Source organism: Ovis aries, chromosome 13 (assembly GCF_016772045.2).
Source record: "Ovis aries strain OAR_USU_Benz2616 breed Rambouillet chromosome 13, ARS-UI_Ramb_v3.0, whole genome shotgun sequence".
Classification (NCBI taxonomy): domain Eukaryota; kingdom Metazoa; phylum Chordata; class Mammalia; order Artiodactyla; family Bovidae; genus Ovis; species Ovis aries.
Genome location: NC_056066.1, coordinates 32,164,691 through 32,186,522, shown reverse-complemented (window position 1 = coordinate 32,186,522; position 21,832 = coordinate 32,164,691). Strand labels below are relative to the sequence as shown.

General features: G+C 39.4%; 1 protein-coding gene across 7 annotated transcripts in view; it reads right to left on the bottom strand.

The window, feature by feature from the left end:
• Window positions 1-21,832, bottom strand: part of CACNB2 (calcium voltage-gated channel auxiliary subunit beta 2) — a 411,167-nt gene that overhangs the window by 183,819 nt on the left and 205,516 nt on the right. For 2 of the 7 annotated variants that reach the window (XM_042230596.2, XM_027976666.3), the window contains exon 1: window positions 12,802-13,096. The exons of the other annotated variants lie outside the window; for them this stretch is intronic. Coding sequence is in view for 1 of the 2 variants with exons in the window: in XM_027976666.3 (XP_027832467.1) it covers window positions 12,802-12,852 (51 nt within the window). In the remaining variant the exon portion in view is untranslated. Of the gene's footprint in view, window positions 1-12,801; window positions 13,097-21,832 lie in introns of those variants that run through there. 7 annotated transcript variants of the gene reach the window in all.

The following is a 21,832-nucleotide window of genomic DNA, read 5'->3' as shown; positions in this document are numbered from 1 at the left end:
CGAAATCTTTGAATGTAGCCTTCAATTTCATCATCTTGCCCAGTTAAAAAATACTGGTATGGAGAAGGAAATGGCAACCCACTCCAGTACTCTTGCCTAGAAAATCCCATAGACAGGAAGCCTGGTGCAGGGTACAGTCCACCATGGGGTCACAAATTATACTTTGTTGTTTTTCAGTTATTAAAAATAAATACTGGTAGATGGGACTTCCTTGGCAGTTCAGTGCTTAACAATCCATGCTCCCACTGCAGGGGGCACAGGTTTGATTCCTGGTTGGGGAACTAAGATTCCTCATCCTACAGTGTGGCCAAAAAGAGAAAAGAAATGTTAAGAGGCAACAATTAGTAGGTAGCAGGAGAAGGCAATGGCACCCCACTCCAGTACTCTTGCCTGGAGAATCCCATGGATGGAGGAGCCTGGTGGGCTGCAGTCCATGGGGGTCGCTAAGAGTCAGACACGACTGAGCGACTTCACTTTCCCTTTTCACTTTCATGCATTGGAGAAAGAAATGGCAACCCACTCCAGTGTTCTTGCCTGGAGAATCCCAGGGACGGGGGAGCCTGGTGGGCTGCCATCTATGGGGTCACACAGAGTTGGACACGACTGAAGCAACTTAGCATACTTAGCAGAATCAGCAAAGATCTCTAACTCAGTTCAGTTCATCTAAGCATCTTATTCCTAATTTTATAAAACTAACTTTTATCACTGAATTGTCTTCTAATCTGTAATTCAACAGAATGATGGGGTATAGAATATACCTGATTCAAAGTCAGTAATTGCAAAAGAAACAAGTCAAAACAAAAATGAACCAAAAAACACCTTAAATGAAATCTGGTTAGAAATACAGATTTTAGCAATGAAAAAAAGAAGAGAAACAAAGGTATACATGCATTCTTTATGAAAATATCCTTATTTGGCTTTTACATCTATTCCTTTATAGGAATGAGCCTGTGTGCCTGTTTTTTTTTTTTTTTCCCCCTGAAAAGTAGCTGGGACATTAAGATGAGGAAAAAACAGCTAATTTTTTTTAACATGTTCAATAGACCCGTCTAGAAGATAGGAAAAAAAAATTATGTTATTAAAAGTGGCTTGTTTAAAGACATGGAAGTAACCTAAATGTCCACTGACAGAGGAATGGATAAAGAAGACATGGTGCATATGTCAGTGGAATATTACTCAGCCGTTAAAAAGAACAAAATAATGCCATTTGCAGCAACAAGGATGGATCTAGAGAGTATCGTTCTGAGTGAAGTCAGTCAGACAGAGAAGGAGAAATATTGTATGGTATCCTTCATATCTGGAATCTAAAAAGAAATTATACGAATGAACTTACAAAACAGAAAGACTCACAGAACTAGAAAACGAACTTATGGTTGCCAGGGGGAAGGGATAGTTAGGGAGTTTGGGATGGACATGTGCACACTGCTCTGTTTAAAATAGATAACAAATAAAGACCTATGGTATAGCACATGGAACTCTGCTCAATGTTCTGTGGCAACCTGGATGAGAGGGGAGTTTGGGGGAGAATGGATACATGTATATGTATGGCTGAGCCCTTTCTCTGTTCACTTGAAACTATTGCGACATTGTTAATTGGCTACACTCCAACACAAAATGAAAAGTTTTTAAAAATGGCTTGTTTAGAGAGGGTTTTTTGAAACACAAGTGAATTTTGAGATGATCTTTATAGTAAGCTGGTTAGGTAATTTTCATGGATTCTGCCTAATAAGCCAGGATGCAACTGGCCTTGGGTTTTGTTGCTGGAAAGGCCTTTAGGGCCTGGTTGACTCCTGGAGGGTTGGGGAGGGTGGCAGCCTTACCTGCTACAGGACTTTCAAGGCTCAAATGTCAAGGAGAAGCCCATGAACTTGGATCCTTATTCCTAAATGAAAGCAACAGTAGTTGACTGCTTGAGCACTTAGAGTGCAATTATCTGGGGGAGGAAAAAAAAGGAAGCTGTGCATAGCGTGCATGTGCGTGGGTGTGCACGTGTGCACACGTGCAGCAGGCTAACCACTGGGCTATGATCTCTGTTTACATCGCTATCCTCTGCATGGCCCTAGACTTGAGACATTGCTGGCTGTGCTAAGACTCTTCATCTGTGGAGATGACAATGTGCCTCCTTCACTGAGCTGCTATGAAGACTAAATAAGATAATACCTAGAAAGTATTTGCCTTCATGCAACATACATGCACACTAACAAATTTCTTTAAAAATCACATTTTGTTTTTTAAATTTTTTTAAAGATCGTTTTTTGATGTGGACCATTTTAAAAATCTTTATTGAATTTGTTCATAATATTGCTTCTGCTTTATGTTTTGGTGTTTTGGCCCAGGGGCATGTGGGATCTTAGCTCCCCACCCAGGGATAGAACCCACTCCCCCTGCGTTGGAAGGTGAAGTCTTAACCACTGGACCACTAGGGAAGTCCCTAAATTGCATTTTAAAAATTGTACTAAAACAGACACAACATACAATTTGCCATTTTAGCTATTTTTCAATGTACAATTCAGTGACATTAAGTCTATTCACACTGTTAGGAAACTGTCACAACCATCCATCTATGGAACTGTTTTCATCATCTCAAATGGAACCTCTGTCCCCCTTAAACACTAGCCCCCCATTTTCTACTTCCCACAACTCCTGGCAACCACCGTTTGCACTCTGTATCTCTATGAATCTATTTCAGGTACCTCGTATAAATGAAAGCATACAGTTATCTGCCCTTTTGTGACTGACTGCTTTTCTACAGCACGTTTTTTTACTTTAATGGCAATATGAGTGCTAAGAGGATGCTGCTAGAATGAAAAACAGTCCCAGGAAGGCAGGTACTCTCATTTGGCTGTAGAAATGAAACAAATACATATTTTCCACCCCTGGTGGAGCAGTGGATAGGAATCTGCCTGCTAATGCAGGGGACACAGGTTTGATTTCTGGTCTGGGAAGAGTCCACATGGCGCAGGCCAACAGAGCCCACGCGCCACAGCTCCTGAGCCTGCGCCCGAAAGCCCGTGCTCGACAACCAGAGAAGAACCTGCAGCGTGAAGCCCTCACACCGCAGGTGGAAAGCACTCCCGCTCACGGCAATTAGGAAAAGCCTGCGTGCAGTGACGGACACAAACCCCAAACAAAATACATACATAAAATATGTACTTTCTCAACCCAAGAGCAGACAGTGCATCAGGAATGGGGAACATTTATCATTCACACAAATTATTTCCTAGTATCTCTTATGAACACCGAGTTCCCTGACAACTGTCCTTTCTGGGCCTCTTTAAACAAACAACCCTCAGTGTTTCCACCAATGAGCCATTCCAGCTATGGTATCACATCTCTTAAAAAGTCATGTAGAAGCAGTTAAGTGATGGCTCTCAAGGGAGCTCTGAATCCTGTCACACTTTCCACAATGGCCTGTAAATTCCCACTCTTCCTATGAAAGACAAAACAGACAGAACAGGTCGGAAATCTCTTTAAAACAGAAACTTTTACTGAGCTCAGTTTCAGCTACGTAATCATCTCAGATCTTCATATTCTAGCTTACAGTGAAAAACATACATAATTTAGCTAAATTGTATTAAAGAGATGGATGACAAGCTTATTGTTCCATGGTGGTTATGCTGTACTGAATTCCATAACTTCTGAATTTTCAACCAATCTTTTACCCTGAGAATTCTCTAAACATCTGTGTTACTTATATTCTGCTGCTGCTGCTGCTGCTAAGTCGCTTCAGTCGTGTCTGACTCTGTGCGACCCCATAGACGGCAGCCCACCAGGCTCCCCCATCCCTGGGATTCTCCAGGCAAGAACACTGAAGTGGGTTGCTATTTCCTTCTCCAATGAATGAAAGTGAAAAGTGAAAGTGAAGTCTAGAGATCTATATTTCTTTATTCTTCAGTATTTGCACGTGGCTTACATATTTTTTCTCTTGTTACATTATCTGAATAAATATTAATTTCTCCAACAATAGAGATCACGTTTAAGTTTACCCGGGTCATACTCAACACACATCACTTGTATGTGATTGATACTTCTGTCACTATCATGAAGTTACTTCTTTTTCTTACAGCTATATTTGAGTGCACATGGAAACTTCTTTTAAAAAATCCCCAAACATCAAATTAGCATTAATTATTCACAGCCTACCATGGACCCTATTGTAAACTCCTTGGAAGTAGAGTGGTGAAGGATGCACAGAACTTGCTCATGTGGAACCTGGGTCTTGAAAAGTTCTACTCACGTATACATTTTTAGTGAGCACTGAAGCTTATTATTAGGGTTTCCTTGGTGGCTCAGTGGTAAAGAATTCACCTGCCAAATCAGGAGATGCAGGTTTGATCCCTGGGTCAGGAAGACCCCCTGGCAAAGGAAATGGCAATCCATTCCAGTATTCCTGATTGGGAAATCCCATGGACAGATGAACCTGGCAGGCTACAGTTTATGGGGTCGCAAAAGAGTCGGACACGACTTAGCAACCAAATAAAAGCTTATTAACCTAAGCAATGAAGACGGTCATAAACCTGGACTCAAGCCCAGGAAGGATCTTGGGCTCATCAGGTTTCAAGCTGTGGAAATACCTGTGTTAGTACCAAGACAGAAGAGACCCAAAAAGGCACCCCCTGCCCCCGCCAAAAAAAAAAATAAAATAAAATAAATAAAGAGACCCGAGGTTAAAATACTTGACTGAATATATTGAAAGCACATTCTTTAAACAATGGCTAGCGCTTCAAAAGAAAGACAAAACAAATAAACAGCTGTTCTGAGACGCTTTAAGAATTTTGCATCACTGCTGATGGGCTGTCAGAGGCTCTCATGTTGAGCAGATGGAGAGATAAGAATGATGACTTTAATTTTATAGGTGATAAATCGAGCCTAGAGATGTAAATCAACTCCTCCCAAACCAAGAAACCAGAGTTACCATCAAGAACAATCTTGTTCCTCTCATTTCAGTGCACTGAGCTTCCCATTGCATTCTCAAATCAAAGCCATTTTCTGTTTTTGAGTAACTAAGACGATTAGGAGACCCAGGATAGTACAACACTAACTCTGTAAAGGAGGCGCTGGTATCAGAGCGTGGGGAACCTTCTGGACTGTGGCAGACCTATTTTGCATAATGCTTGCCCAATAAGGATCTTAGATATGATTAAAGGGATCAGATTTTTCTCTTTTCTGATGTCTCAAATGCCACTAACAGGTAACAAAATTGCTACATAATTGAACCGAGATTTAAAGGCATTTAAGTAGCCTGGCAGGCTACAGTCCATGGAGTCAAAGTAGTACAACATGGCTGAGCAACTGACAAAACTGTAATTCAAAAAGATCCACGCACCCCTATGTTCATAGCAGCACTATTTACAATAGCCAAGTAATGGAAGTAACCTAAATGTCCATCAACAGATGAATGAATAAAGATATGGTATCATATATATATATATAAAGGAATACTGCTGCTGCTGCTAAGTCGCTTCAATTGTGTCTGACTCTGTGTGACCCCATAGACTACTCAGCCATAAAAATAGTGAAATAATGCCATTTGCAACAAAGGATACAACTAGAGATTATCATACTAAGTGAAATAAGTCAGAAAGAAATACCATATGATATCACTTATATATTTAAAATATAACACAAATTTAAAATATGACACAAATGAACCTAGGTATGCAACACACACAGACTCACAGACACAGAGAACAGACGGGGTTGCTGAAAGTAGGTCGTCAAGATGGAGTGGGAGATTGGGGTTAGCAGACACAAGCTTTTACGCATAGGATGGATAAACAACAAGGCCCGACTGCATAGCACAGGGAACTACGTATAAAACTGTATTCAATATCCTGGGATAAACCATAACGGAAAAGAATATAAAAAACAATGTATACATGTGTATAGCTGAATCACTTTGTTGTAGGGCAGAAATTAATACAACATTATAAATCAACTATACCTCAAGAAAAAGATAAAGACATGTAAGTAATGTCTGTGAGGTTCACAAAGAACATCAGATAATATTAAGGTCGAGATGATGGCATGTCCCTTACCAGGAAAGTGTACAGAGAATTCCAGTTCTCCAACCCTACGGGAGAGGGAAATACAGGCCCTGAATGACCCCTGGCAGGGGGAGCCAAGCAGAAACTGTAAGGGTGCACGGTCTAGAGCCACGACAGCTCCGATGTGCCAACAGAAGACAAAGGGCTCTGCCTACCACCCAGTTCTAGCAAGACATTCGCTGCTGCAGCTGCTGCCTGATGGTGCGCCTGGAGAAGAGCTCTTGCTGAGAAACAGGACGAGGCCCCAGGTGCTTCGGAGAAACAAGCCCCTTGGATAGTTAGATGTATGGGGATTCCCTGGTGGCTCAGATGGTAAAGAATCTGCCTGAATGCACGAGACCAGGTTAGATCCTTGGATCAGGAAGATCCCCTGCAGGAGGAAATGGCAATGCACTCCAGTACTCTTGCCTAGGAAATCCCAGAAACAGAGGTTCCATCACTGGGTTGGCAAGTTCCCCTGGAGAAGGAAATGGTAAACCACTCCAGTATCCTTGCCTGAGAAACCCCATGAACAGAGGAGTCTGGTGGGCTACAGTCCATGGGGTCGCAAAGAGTCGGACACGACTGATCGACTAACACCCACATATTTCAGGAAGAATTTTATTGAACCCAGATTCTTGCATCTTCCCATACAGAGTAAAGTGCTAAAGTCATTATCTGGTGATCCCCGTTCTTTGTGACCAGAAGTAACCTTTTAGCAAGAAGTATTCTTAACTGCCTGTATCCTCAAGCCAAAAATCATATAGAAACCAGCTTCTCCAGTATCTCTTCAGAGTAGTTTCCTCAGAGCTACTGAGAAGCTGTCTCCCAGGCTACAGTTCTCAGTAAGGTCCCCAAATAAAACCTGAACTCTCATCTCTTATGTTGTGTATTTTCCTCTAAGTCAACAAAATCAACAACAACTTGACAATCTACTGGACTTGCTGTCCTACATGCAAAATCTATGACCCTCAAGGTGAGACAGAATACACTTTTCATATGAACTGCAACTTGAGTCAGATGTTGTCATTTTATTTGTACATTAGTTTTTGACTGCTGCACAAAATAAGATATCTGAATAAAGTCAAAAGCTTTGTATTCTACTTTCCAAAAGGAAGTTTTAATCCTTTGACTGGCCTAGTGCCAACTTCTAATGAAATTAATACCCTATTGCCTGGCACTAATCTATCCTTCAGTGATATGAGGAGGATCTCACAATATAAATATCCAATTAGCTTTTATGAAAGGAAATATTTTGATAGGTGAGACTGGATAGGGAAAAACCAACAGTTTATTCTTTACAGAGCTACTCTTACTATGTAACAAATAAAATTGATACTGCAATCTAAACACAGGAAATCTAATAAAATAATTTACACAGAGATGCAAAGAATATACAAATTTCTGATTAATATATACCTTTCCTAGTTAGTCTCCTAAACAGAAATTAAAGTGATGTGCTATATAATTATTTACATTTGAGGGCAATTATTAACACCTCATGTGGGGTGTATGGTAGCAAAATTAGCATATTAATAATATTATGCTTTCACCGTCGACTGATATAATCATTTTGAAAAGAATGATTATAGCCGGAGACATAAGAACATTCAAACCCACTCACTGTGCAAATAATTCCACATCTGAGAATTTATCTCAGAGAAGTTATTTGCTGAAAACCATATGCTCAAAATTGGTGTGACAGATTTGTTTATCTATAAAAGAGAAATTATGGAATTAACTAAAATTAACTAACAATAATTGACCACTCTATTTGCAAGAGTTAAGGCATTAATAAGTCCACACAATGCTGTATCACTATGTGATTAAAGTGATTACAGGGACTTCCCTGGTGGTCCAGTGGCTGAGAATCCACCTTCCAATGCAGGGGACATGGGTTCAATCCCTGGTTGGAGAGCTAAGATCCCACAAGCCCCTAGGCTACACACTGCAACTAGACAGACACACGTGTTCCGACTAGACAAAACTCAAGGGACCCAGTGCAGTGCTTCCCATCCCAAAAATGATTAGAAAGTACATCTGAAGGCAAAAGGCAGAACCCTGCAGTCTGTACCGTACCTCCAACTAAAAAAGTATGTATGCTTGTGGAAAAGGAATGGGATGTGATTTGCCAGAAGAAAAATATTTGACCCAAAGCAGTGAGATTCTGGCATGTTCCTATGCACATTTCCTTTAATATTTCTTCCATTTTTAATTCTAATAACTTCTAATTACTTTGACATGGAAAGCTCTCTTTTAAGGGTTTTCAGTTTTAACAATAAAAGTAACGTGGCAAATCTCTTTAGGACTCCAGAAAATTTTTATTTTCACATATTATTTTATGGGGGTAAGATGCGATCAAACATCCTGGCATATCTAGGTGACAAACCATATATTCTTGTGTTCATCCTTAAAACCGGGGGTGGGGGCATTTCCTGACCCCAGGCCAGGGATTGGTACTTGCCTGTTAGGAACCAGGCTACACAGCAGGAGATGAGAAGCAGGCAAGTGAGTGAAACTCCTCTGTATTTACAGCTGCTCTCCATCGCTCACATTACCTCCTAAGCTCTGCCTCCTATCAGATCAGTGCAACGAATCAGTGCAATGCAAAGAAATAGAGGAAAACAAGAGAATGGGAAAGACTAGAGAGCGTTTCAAGAAAAATAGATTCCCCTAGGAGCTCAAATTCTACTGCGAACGGTGCATGTGATGGAGCTAGGTTGCATGCTCCTTATGAGAATCAATCCCAAACCATCACATCCTCTTCCCTCAAAGTCCATGGAAAAATTCTCTTCCATGAAACCAGTCCCTGGTTTCCTTCAGCAGTCCCTGAGGACTGCTGCTTTAAAGAATCCTTACAAATACTGGTCTCCACGACTTTCTGACATTATACATTCATTTAAATACAAATTATACCTGAAAAATGGTGCAGAAATCTGTACCCTTAGATCACTGTTAGTTTTATAATATATGGGAATACAAGAGCTCCTTTCCCCCGTCAAAAGTGCTTAACAGTAAAAAGGTAAATAAAAAGATAAAGTAAAAGTTCAAAAATTATGAGACTTCTTGGAATATTTATCCTCCAATATATTTTTTTATTCTCATGGGCTTATTTCCATTCAGGAGCTCTGGTTATTGAACCATTAGGAAGCTGAGCATCACTTGGAGAATCTTCCAATGCTAGGAGATGTTGACATATATTATACATGGACTCAAATATATGCATATAGTTTGGGAGGCTTTATACTTAGCCTCTTCGCCCCCTGGTACTGGATCCATTTAGGAGTCTCATTTCACAGGGTTGTTATTTACTTTAATCTTTACTTTAATCTTTCTATCTTTCTTCTAATATGCAAACAAGAAACAATGCATAACTTTCCCTTGCTGACTCTCCTGATATCATATTTTGGGATCTCAGAGCTAAATTCTTTTATTATTAGCCACTGAAGAAAATGTAGGTGAGTATGTGCATTCCCTTAATAAGGGTAGGTGCTATGCTAAACAGTCTATATGTACTGGGATTAAAAAAAAAATCTTACAAATATCTAGAAACACAGATATTATTATACCTTTTTTTTTTTTTTTACAGATAATGAAACCAAGGCTCAGAGAAGATTAAAAAAACTTGCCACATCACAGAGTTATTAAGGGGATACTGTAGTATCCAAAATCAGGTCTCACTGTATACAAACATTTGCTCTTTTTCATTTTAATCCTTCCAGTTTATTTTCATGTTACAATGGAGCTGAGTTGATGAACAATGTTATATTAGTTTCAGGTGTACAGTAAAGTGAATAATTTATACATATATATGTATCTTTTTTAGATTCTTTTCTCATGTATGTCATTACAGAGTATTGAGCAGAGTTCTAAACACTTGCTCTTCATCATAGTCAGATAAAGCTGAAATCACGGGTAACAGAACTGAATAAATGGAAAGACCTGTACAAATCTGAGAGATCATTTTTATTTGGAGGAAGGAAAGGAGACAGAGGGAGTGACTATCTTGGTCTAAAAATAACGGCACATGTTGCTGTCATAAAGGATATTATGTTAAAGGCACTTACAATGCAATAATAGCAGAATTCATAGAGATAGAAAGTATACTTAATACTAGCCATATTTTTTTGCCCTTGGCAATGAAAAAGTAATTACCTCTACCAAACTGCATTGGTTTACTCATTTTATTTTAATGCAAGGTGAGTATTAAATGTATAATTTCCAAATGTGCTTTTGGAACATTCTAAAAAATTATTCAACATTCTAAAAAATTATTCTATAATACATATACATATATTTAGTCCTCACCCATTTATTTTATTGTATGAATTGAAAGAAAAGTTACTGTCATTGGGGAACTTTGGGAATGACTAGATGAAAGTGTTAAATGGGAACAGAATAAAGTCTTTATTCAAGCTTTGTTTAGTCACTAAGTTATGTCCAACTCTTGGCGCCCCATGGACTGTAGCCCACCAGGCTCCTCTGTCCATGGGATTTCCGAGGCAAGAATACTGGAGTGGGTTGCCATTTCCTCCTCCAGGGGATTCTACTGACCCAGGGATCAAACCCGCGCCTCCTGCTTTGGTAGGCAGAATCTTTATCGCTGAGCCACCTGGGAAGATCTTATTCAAATATAGTTAACTTAAAATACTATACTAATTTCAACTGTACAACACAGTGATTCAATATATTTATATATTACACATCATACAAAGTTATTATAAAATATTGACTAAATTCCCTGTGCTATTATATCCCTGTGACTTATTTATTTCATAATTGGAAGTTAATACCTCTTAATCCTCTAAAGTCTTTGTAAAGATTTATTTTAAATCGTTAACCATTAAAACAAAAATCCATGTATTTATCAACCCTATTCAAACATAAGTGTTAGTTAAAATGAGGAGTGACTAGGCATTAGGAAATAAAACTCTAGGATTGGGAGAGAGGAAGCATCTTAAAAGGGTAAACATGCTTGTGCAGATTCTCCATAAGACTTCAAGATAGAGATGAGATTAACAGATAAATTATTCAAGTAATTATTCTAGCATCACACAGACTGACATTCCAATTTTAAAAACTATAATTTTTTTTTGCACCCAATTTCATGGATGAAAATATTGAAAATGATCAGTGGAATAGATTTGGCAGTTTTGATGCTTGGCAGTTTGGGTTATAGATTATAATTTTTTGAATTTATAACAGAATTCCTCAGCAGAAACTACTACTTTAGCAGCTTTGAGTGTCTGACGATGTTCTTAAAAAGCAGGCAAGTTTATGGAAAATGATGATTCCAGATGTCTTTTAAAACAAACAGGTATTGAACAATCTGAACTAAACATGGGTGGTACTTGAAAAACTAAAAAACATGTGAAGTATCCAACACCTAGAAATCCTTTATGATTAGTGTACACATTGCCAGCCACACCAGAGCCTAAGAAATATAACCGAAGTGCACACAAAGTCTAATGAGAGCCAACCAAGCAAGGAAAACTGCATCTCTGGAAAATTCCAAGTGAAATACATTTTATATATACATATATGTATATAATGGATAAACAACAAGGTCCTACTGTAGAGCAGAGGGTACTATATTCAGCATCCTGTGATAAACCATAATGGAAAAGCACATGAAAAGAATGTGTCTGTGTGTGTATATATACATAAAACTCTGTGTGTGTGTGTATATGTGTGTGTGTGTGTGTGTGTGTGTATATATATATATATATATATATATATATATATAAAACTGGCTTGGCTCTAAAGCAGAAATTAACACAACAGTGCAAATCAGCTGTATGTCACTAAAATCAATTTAAAAAAATAAAATGAAGCATAATAAAAGATCATGGAAATCCAGTAGGTTAAGCAAAGCATCTTACTGGCTGTGCCACGCTTCTGTTATGCTCCAACCCAAAACAAATGATTTACAAACTACAGGTATTTCTTTGCAAGTATTTTTTTTCCCCCTCTGTGAAATTAAATATAGCACAGGTTGGCACAATTAGAAACAAAAGCAGTAACCTAGAAAGAATTTTTCGACAAGCTGTACTTCATTGATTCTATAATGATATTTTCGTAACCTATTGCACAGATATCTGTAACCTTATGAATTTTACATGATACAATTCACATTTGGGTTCCAGAATTATTTACTTATTTTCCCCCAAAGCCTTCCCAGGAAGGGGACTAGTAATAATATGCTCTTTACTTTAAAGGTTCTAAACTAAATCCAAAGGCCCAAACATCACATCCTTGCGAGGTAAAGCTTTCTGCTTAAATATTTTAAACATTAGACTCTCATTTTTGAACTTCATTAAATTAAAAAAAAAAACTTTTAATGTGACAAATGGCAATCAAATCTTAAATTGCAAGCACATAGGATGTCACATTATTCTGATTTACATAGAAAAGCCTCAGAAACAGCTCAGTGGCTGGGCTGTCCCTGAAGCGACAAGTGACTGCCTACAGCTGGAAAAAGCATTTTCATTTTCCAGCAAATTTCTCCGCCTCCCTCTCTCTCTCTCCCCAGCTACTAAATCGATCTCACTAAGATACACTTTTTACAACCAAATTCCAGTCTTACTGGCTTCCACTCCATGGACACTGATGTAGTCACACCGTGAATGCCAACATTTCTGGCTAGATAAGAAAAGCTTTGAAAAAGGGAAGCCACCGAGTGATTTTTCGCTTGAGTTCCTTTACAAGGCGGTACATCCCTGTTTTCCTGCAACCACACCGTGCATCTGGCCTGCCTCCCTGCCCACAAGCTTACCCCAGGAAGAAGGCACTTAGTTTGAGGAGACATGAGGCGTCTGTCAAACATAGCAGCCCAGCTCCAAGTGGGCCCAGCTCTCCAGAGGCCTTCACAGGAGCAAGAACTCAGTAACAAAGCTCCGGGCAGCCAAGTCTTGTTTTGCTGACCAGCATTGCAACAGCTTTCCTTTTTCCTCGCTGGCTTGGGGGGTGTGCTGTCTTGGCCGGGTGACTTTCGAAAGTTCCTCAGATTACAACAGTGCTCTCTGTTCCAGAACCACTTAGGCGGCCAGAGGAGTCCATCAGAGTCAATTAACTAACGCAAGGGGGAGGGCCTTTTTCTCCTCTGAAAGACGTCAGCTGGCTTGGAATTGAGAAGCCTGCAAACTTGTGAAAGCCAAGTCACGTTTCATGAAGATCAGATGTATGCCTTCGGGCAGCCCGGTTCGAATCGGCACTTAGACACTGTCTTCACTAGAGAACTTCAGGTTGCAAAACTGTTTCCCTTCAAGGAAATGAGTGGAACTGAAGACAGTCTGGAGTAATAGTGAGGCGCATTCTACTTCCGCCCGGTGAAGAAATATTTCCTCTCTTCCCACCTCAGAAAGTGGTATCTTCCTTTTGATTTTTTTTTTTTAATACAGACCATTTTTAAAGTCTATTGAATTTGTTACACCACTGCTTCTGTTGTTTATCTTCTGGTTTTTTGGCCATGAGGCATGTGGGATCTTAGTTCCCAGACCAGGGGTCAAACCCTCATCTCCTTCATTGGAAGACAAAGTCTTAACTACTGGACCACCAGGGAAGTCCTGGTATCTTCCTTTTGTGGTTACCTTTCACATTCTCAATGTGTATGAAAAATATAATTTTTTTTTTCACAGTCAAGTAAGTATCACTTGGATACATTCAGTTTTAATTTTAAAACTTTTCATCAAAAGATTTCCTTCAAAAGTGAAATCGTAACCACAATACACTGAGAACATTTACAAAGCATGCAACAAAGGATTACCAGCCAGAAAATAGAAAGAACTCCTGTAAGTCAATAAATAAAATACCCACAATCTTAAAAAATATGGGGAAAAAAAAACCCATGAAGAGATAAATCATTGAGAGAAAATCCTAATGGCTAATAAACACGATAAAATGCTTGACTTCACTACTAATCAGGAGTACAAATTAAATTCACAATTTATCATTTCATACTCAGTAGAGTGGAAACATTTGACATATCTTAAAATGCCAGATCTTGGACAGGATGTCAAGCAGTGATTGGCAAATTATGACCGGGTTCCAAATCTATTCAGCTGTCTGTTTGCATAACCCACATGCTAAGACTGTGTTTTATACTTTTAAATGGTTCAAGAAAATCAAAAGAAAAATTGTATTTGGGAACACATGTAAATGATACGAAGTTCAAATTCCAGTGTCCTTGGGTAAAGTTTATTAGAATATCGTCAGGCTCATTCACTTATGAACTGTCCGTGGCTGATTTTGTCTGACAACAGCAGAGTTGAATAGCTGTGACAGAGAACATGTCGCTCATCACGGCTTAAAGCTCCCCTACTAAGGGGACTTCCCTGATGGTCCAGTGGCTAAGCCTCCTCGCTCCCAATGCAGTGTGTATGGGTTTGATCCCTGGTTAGGGAACTAGATCCCACATGTTGCCACTAAGAACTCGCACGTTGCAACTAAGACTGGCACAACCAAACACATTAATTTAAAAAAAGCTTTCCTATTCAGTCCTTCACATAGTTTTGCCAATCCCTGATGCAGAGCCACCAGACTTTTATGCATTGTTGGTGGGAGTATAAGTTGGTGCAGTCATGTAAAAGACTTAGTAGAATGCCATAGGAGGCAGATGTGCAGGCCCACTAATAGGCACTCCATTGCTCAATACGCACCCAGAGAAGCGCTCACACAGGTACACAGGGAGGTGCAGGTGCAGAATGTCCCTAGCAACACAGGGGTTACAATAAAAAATGGAAACCAACCTCACTGTGTCTCAAGAGGAAAGGGGGTTAACACAGTTGTAGATGGTATTCAGCACTAAAAGTGACTGAATTCTAAGTACACAGATCACTCTCCACAAACATAAGGTGGAGAGAAAAGACCAAGTTTCAGGACCTTAATACCTTAAGAACCTGTGATGTGATTTGAACAGGATTTGAAAATATGCAGAAATACCATTAATTGGGTTGGGCAAAAAACTCACTTAGGTTTTTCTATAAGATGCTACCAAAAAACCCAAGTGAACTTTTTGGCCAACCTAATACTTTATGGATGAGCTACAAATATAAAGATAAATATGAAAATAAGTACCAAACCCAGAAGAGTGGTTCCATCTGGACAGGAGGACATTTGGAGGGCTGACGGGGGGCAGGGGCAGCTCTCTGAGTGATATTTTCTCTCTTAAACTAGTTTGGATCTGTACCACTGGTCATTATATTGCTGTCTGCATTATTTTATATTCTGAAAAAGTTCATAATAAAGAAATGAATTAGGAAAAAGTGAAAAGGATCATGATACAACAAAGGCCAGATTATTATAGAGACGTTAAAATCATAGATAGGATAGGACATGATCTTTGTTAGTCAGGAAAAGATAAAAAATAGCCTGATATTTTTTTTCACATTAATTACTCCACTGTTAAAAATATTTAGGAAAAATGTTGAAAGGAGGGGACTTCCCCATTGGTCCAGTGGTTAAGAATCCTTCTTCCAATGCAGGGGACTCAGGTTCTATTCCTGGTCGGAGAACTAAAATCCCATATGCTATGGGGCAACCAAGCTGGAATGCACAACTAGAGAACTCACCCACGGCAATGAAGACTCAGAGCAGCCAAAATTTTAAAAAAAAGTTGTAAGGGAACATATGAATTCTATTCATAGTGGCTGCATCTGGGTAGTGGTTTTGAGCATGGTTATTTTCTCTCCTCTTTAAAAAATTAGTAGTTTTAAAACTTTCTACAATAGGTTTTTATTACTTTTCCCACCTTAAAAAAAAAGTTTTAAGTATTTAACAGGCAACCAAGGATTATCTAACTTTCTAGGGAAATTAGAAACTTGAGTAGTTACTATAGATTGGGATATTTTGTGTCTCTGTGAGGGCAGATATTAACACGTAGGAAACAGACAGAAATGCAAATAACTTGTCCAGCAGTGAATTTGTCTACTGCTAATGATTTCTGCATAAAAGATAAACACCTCGAATTTTCATTTCTTTGCCCTGCACAGCATTAACCAGTTTTGTATCTAATTTAATAATCTTAGCCCAGTATTTTTTCTTTCAATAGCTATAAGTACCCTGTCTCTCCCATAATCCTTTAAATGGACTTTACCGTCCTGCTGGTTTCCTCAATGAATGTCAAAAACACCGTCATCTCATATTCATTCTCTGTTTGAGAGAAACAATCTAAAATTTTTTGGAAATTATACTTGGACACCAGTTTTCAACTTGAAACAGTTTATTTTCTGACAGTGGCAAACATGATGGCTTGCTTTCCACATCTGGCCCCACGTTAGTATATCGTGCTGCTAAAATGCCACCACAATGGAAAAATATTTACTGAATATTGATGCCAGGCAAGCAAAAGACAAGTGGCGTTTGAATAAGAGGAAGGTAAGGTATGAGTTGACTCATTGGAAAAGACTTTGATGCTGGGAGGGATTGGGGGCAGGAGGAGAAGGGGATGACAGAGGATGAGATGGCTGGATGGCATCACTGACTCGATGGACGTGAATCTGAGTGAACTCCGGGAGTTGGTGACGGACAGGGAGGCCTGGCGTGCTGCGATTCATGGGGTCGCAAAGAGTCGGACGTGACTGAGCGTCTGAACTGAACTGAACTGAAGGTATGGAAATTCTGAATGAGGCATACAAGGATTTCAAACCCTTTCTAAGCACTGATAAACTTTCTAATACTAAGCAGCAGTATCTTGTTATAGCCTTCTTTTCACACACTAACTCGGATTTCTCTTTCTTGCTTTCAAAATGGGATTGAGGGGTATTTTCTTGTAATCTCTGGGAAGAAGAAGAAGAGAGAAGCTGAGGAAGAGATATTAGGGAAGAAGTTCAAGCATCAATGACAGACTATTGAGAATGAAAAAACAGGCCTGGGGATAATTAAGGCAAAAATTAACAGGAGTCACTGAGAATTTCTTTGGTTATAATGCATTCTCATTGTTGGGTACTGGAAAATAAAAAGAGAACCAAAAATTAAAAAAAATAAAAACACCACCACCACACCATCCTTGCCACCCCTCAGGTTCCCAATCTTTGAAAAGGAGGTTAGACTTCAAAAGATAATGCTCAGGATTACATAAAACATTGAATCTGTATCTGACATAATCAGAAATGCAAAATAAATATTCGTTTTCCTTCCTATAATTCAATGGTTCTCAACTGGGAGTGATTTCACTCCCCAGGGGACATTTAGCAATGACTAAGAAACATTGCCACATGGGGGGTGGTGTGGATGGAAGCCAAGGATGTGACAATGCCCGGGTCACCCCCTACAACAAAGATTTATCCAGCTCAATGCGGCAATCGTGCTGAGTTTGAGTAACTTGAAGGTGCCCTCTGCATCAATGCCATGGATAGGAAGGACTTTAAGTTATAACCCAAGACATGATGTGAGATTCCATTCGTATTGTCAGGTTGCCTAAATGCCAGGGGCAGGTGTGTGTGTGTGTGGGGGGGGGTGCTGCAGGGAGGGGCAGGAGAAGAGACCGCTGTGCGTGCGGTAGCTCCAGAACAGCTCCTGGGAGCTCAGCCAAGTGCCCGGTTATTCTATGATTCTCTATGAGAGGAGCCCCCAGAGATGACTGAAGTTGCTTGGTGTCAGATTTCAGATGGAAGGCCCTGAAGTTTCTGCAGTCCTAACTGGCAGGCACATCCCTAATACTGTGCCTTCCAGTCTCCTTCCACCGCACCCTCAACTTGACCTCCAAGTCTTTGCTACACTGTGAAAAAAGCTTAATGAAAATGACATTTTAACCAGAGAACTCCTTGAGTGCTATTTTTATAACTAAAGAGGCACGCTTGCTCATCTGCCAAGAGAAGGGTTCTTTTTATTGCTGTATTTGTATTCCCAATTGTTACTGCCTGTCTACGTAAACAGAAAAGCCTTGGAGGATGGCTTCGGTTGCACCAAATCCTCATTCTGAGACAACTTTCCCATGTGTAGTTTTAAACTTTAAAACAGCAGCAGACCTTTCTGGATGAGGAGGTAGTGGCCAAAGGATAAATATGTTTTGTTGCCAGGAGACAAAAAAAAAAAACAAAAAAAAAAACCAGAATTCTAGAGGTCACATATTTCAAATGGCCGCTCCAGACTTCAAAGTCCAGACTGTTTACCTAACCAGCAAGGATTGTGAAAAAAAAAAATTCCCTTGATCACACCCCAGTTTAGAGTTTATGCCTTCAATAGCATCGTCTTTGATTACAAATGGCCATGATATGTGCACAAATATGGATAATTATGGTATGCATTAACCAGACAGTGAATCATAACAGCAAAACAAATTTCTAGCATGTGTGGATACTCTAAACCTCACATGTGTTTTTTGTAAATAACAGCCAAACACATGGTTTTCTTAAGAAGTAAAAATAGGAAACAATTCCAAATGTCATAGTAAACAAAGACTGAAAAACAAAAACAAGAAAAGTCACATCCACAACTGAGTTTTCCTTCCATCTAAGTTGCTACTAATACATTTTAAAAAATATTTATTGGAATATAGTTGTATTACTAATAAATTTTATTTTATTTTTTTACTTCATGGGACAATTCTAACAGAGCTACTGGTTACTGATAGAGAAGAAGGTAAGCTAGAGCAAAGCAATTTTGTTCCAAAACGATACTATTTAACCCAAATAGTGGTACTACTGAATTTCCTTTTTCAGATTTTATTCTTCTAAATCCCAATTCATATAAATGCCAATGAAAGGAAAATCTTCATTTAAATCAGAGCCGCTTACATAAAGGCCCTCTCTTTTTATTTCATAAAAAATTTGGCAGTGAGAACTCACCTGGTTTCTTACCCCTTTTTCCTCTTTGATAAAATAGCTGTCTTTTTTCCACAGACTTTATCACTAGTTGAGAATTTACACTAGCTAAACAACTTCCTTTTCAGTTCAGTTCAGTCGCTCAGTCGGGTCCGACTCTTTGCGATCCCATGAATTGTAGCACACCAGGCCTCCCTGTCCATCACCAACTCCCGGAATTCACTCAGATTCACGTCCATCGAGTCAGTGATGCCATCCAGCCATCTCATCCTTCTCCTTCCTTTTAGAGATGTGTTAATTTCAAACATATGACAACCAACTGACTACAAAACCTGAAAGGGACTCTCTCCTGCAGCATCCATCTTCCTGTTTGCCTTGTGACTAGATAAGATATACTTGAAAATATCCTTGAGTATTGTTATTAATGAGAAGCCCCAGTAACTTTAAGTCAAAGCTGCCACTTTGAACAATTCTAGGAATAATGGAAGGGAAGAGGGTATTTTGAGGGCCCTCTGACCTCTTTATACCTTCATGGTTCTGTTCCATTGTAAATTTGACCTTGAAAAGGTATAGTTTGTAATTTTTCGGTACTTGCAATCTGCATTTAATATTGTAAAACTCTCTTTTCATTTCATTAAATGTCTTTCCATGGTTAAAGATGAAAGAAAAGCTGCTGGCATTATTTACAATAGCCAAGACATGGCAGCAACATAAGTGCCTATCAACAGGAGAAAGGATAAAGAAGATGTGATATGTATATAAAATGGAATATTACTCAGCTATTAAAAAGGATGAAATAATGCCACATGCAGCAACATTGATGGACTTGGGGGGTGTTATGCTAAGTGAAATGAGACAGCAAAAGACAAATATTATATGATCTCACTTATATGTGGAATACAAAAAATAAAAAAAGATTAGTGATACAACCCAAAAGAAGCAGACTGAGAGATACAGAAAAAAAAAAAAAAAGTAGTTACCAGTGGTGGGGCATTACAGGGGTGAGGGAGGTGGAGGTACAGACTACTGGGTGTAAGACAGACTCAAAGATGTATTGTACAACATGAAGAATACAGCCAATATTTTATAACAATTGCAAATGGAAATTAGCCTTTAAAAATGTATAAAAATTAAAAGAAATTAAACAGGAAAAAAGAAAAATGACTATAGTAGTCGAATGGATCTATGTAAATCAATGTATTATATTTAATGTTTCAATATTTCCCCTCAATACAACTGTCTTTGTATTATTTGCTGTGAGGTGTGTCCTGGGGGATTAGGAAGGTTATGTTACATGTTGGTTTTCTTCCCTACTGTTTTGAGATACCCACTCTGGTCTCATTTCCCAATCCTCTTTCCCCAGCCCTTCTTTGTCTTGCTATCTTATGGATTTTCCCCCTGAAATTTCCACTTCTCACCTGTGTTAAAGGAATGATTACTTCCCACTCCTGGAACCCCTTCTTTCAGTTTCTGTGAGGTGTGGTCCAAAATAATTCAAGCCTCTGAGTTCCAGGCTCTTGGATTGATGCCAACTAGACACCTTCCCATGTTGATGAATCTTTTTAAGAGTCTTACGTACTTCTAAAAGAACTACTAATTCTTCCCCTACATGGGCAGTCTCGCACATTAGGATGAAAAGAACCCAGACCCCTCCTGTGATCCAGACCAAAAACTTATCAGCGAGTCCTGTCCACCCTGGTGGCGAATCTTCATTACCTGTCTCTTGACTTCCTTAGAGAGAATCCCTGATTCGTGGCAGGGTTGCTGTCTGATCCCGAGAGAGAAGCCAAATGGTCTCTTTTTTTAAAGCATGGATTTGCTTCTCTCACTCTGCTGCTTAAAAATCTCCTAGTAGCTTCTCATCTCAACTGATAAAGCCATAGTGTTCATGGCTTGGTGAGAACGGGCTTCTGGCCACATCCCTGTCCTCAGGGCCCCTCACTCGGCCCTTTCCCTGCCATGCTGCTGCCACCCTGGCCTTCCTTCTGTCCACAGGCCACACTAAGCACGTGCCTGTGTCAGGGCTCTGCACTTGCTCTGCAGCTGCTCGGAAAGCTTTCCCTGTTGACATGAGCCTGGCTGCCTCCATCTTACATCACTCAAGTCTCACTTCAAAACTCATCTCTTTGAAGAAGCCCCCAACCTCCGAGACTGAGGTGCAACTGCTAACTCTCACTTTACCCTATTTGATTTTCTTTAGAGCAACTGCAATAGTTGAGGGCATCTTATACAATGATTTTTACACCATGTTGCCCTTCGCACTGGGATAAGGGTAGAATTTATAGCTCATCAACCACGCTAGTTTCAGCTTTAATGTCCCCACCATGCACACACTCTCTTATTGTTAGAGTCACCACCCGGTCCACAGTCCAGTAAAACCTGGATTTACAGTCAGGACAATGAAGAGTACACTAGACTCAGAGCCAGGAGAACTGAGTTTCCACTCTGCTGCCATGAACTGACTGGTTAGGTGACTTGAGCAAGAAGTCAGAGTCTTCCAGTGCAAAAAGAGCTTGTTCAACTGGTTACTCAAATTAGAGGTTAATCACTTTGTCCCACTGTGAACAATTCTAAAACTATTATTCTAGTAAACATGTTCAATGAAAAAGTCTTTATGTAATATTCTCAGAGCTGCTAATGATAATCTGTAGGGCATTCACAATAGGATAAAAAAATTAGTTGGAAATAACTAATATTTGATTGGTTAATTTTCATCTAGTTTTTATTTAAACTAATGCTGTTGCCATTTTCAGTAGTCATGTATGGATGTGAGAGTTGTACCCTAAAGAAGGCTGAGCATTAAAGAATTGATGCTTTTCAACTGTGGTGTTGGTGAAGATTCTTGAGAGTCCCTTGGTCTTCAAGGAGATGAAACCAGTCAATCCTAAAGGAAATCAACCCTGAATATTCATGAGCTGACTCATTAGAAAAGACCCTGTTGCTGGGAAAGATTGAAGGCAGGAGAAAGGGACAACAGAGGATGAGATGGTTGGATGGCATCACTGACTCAATGGACAGGAGTTTGAGCAAGCTCCGGGAGATGGG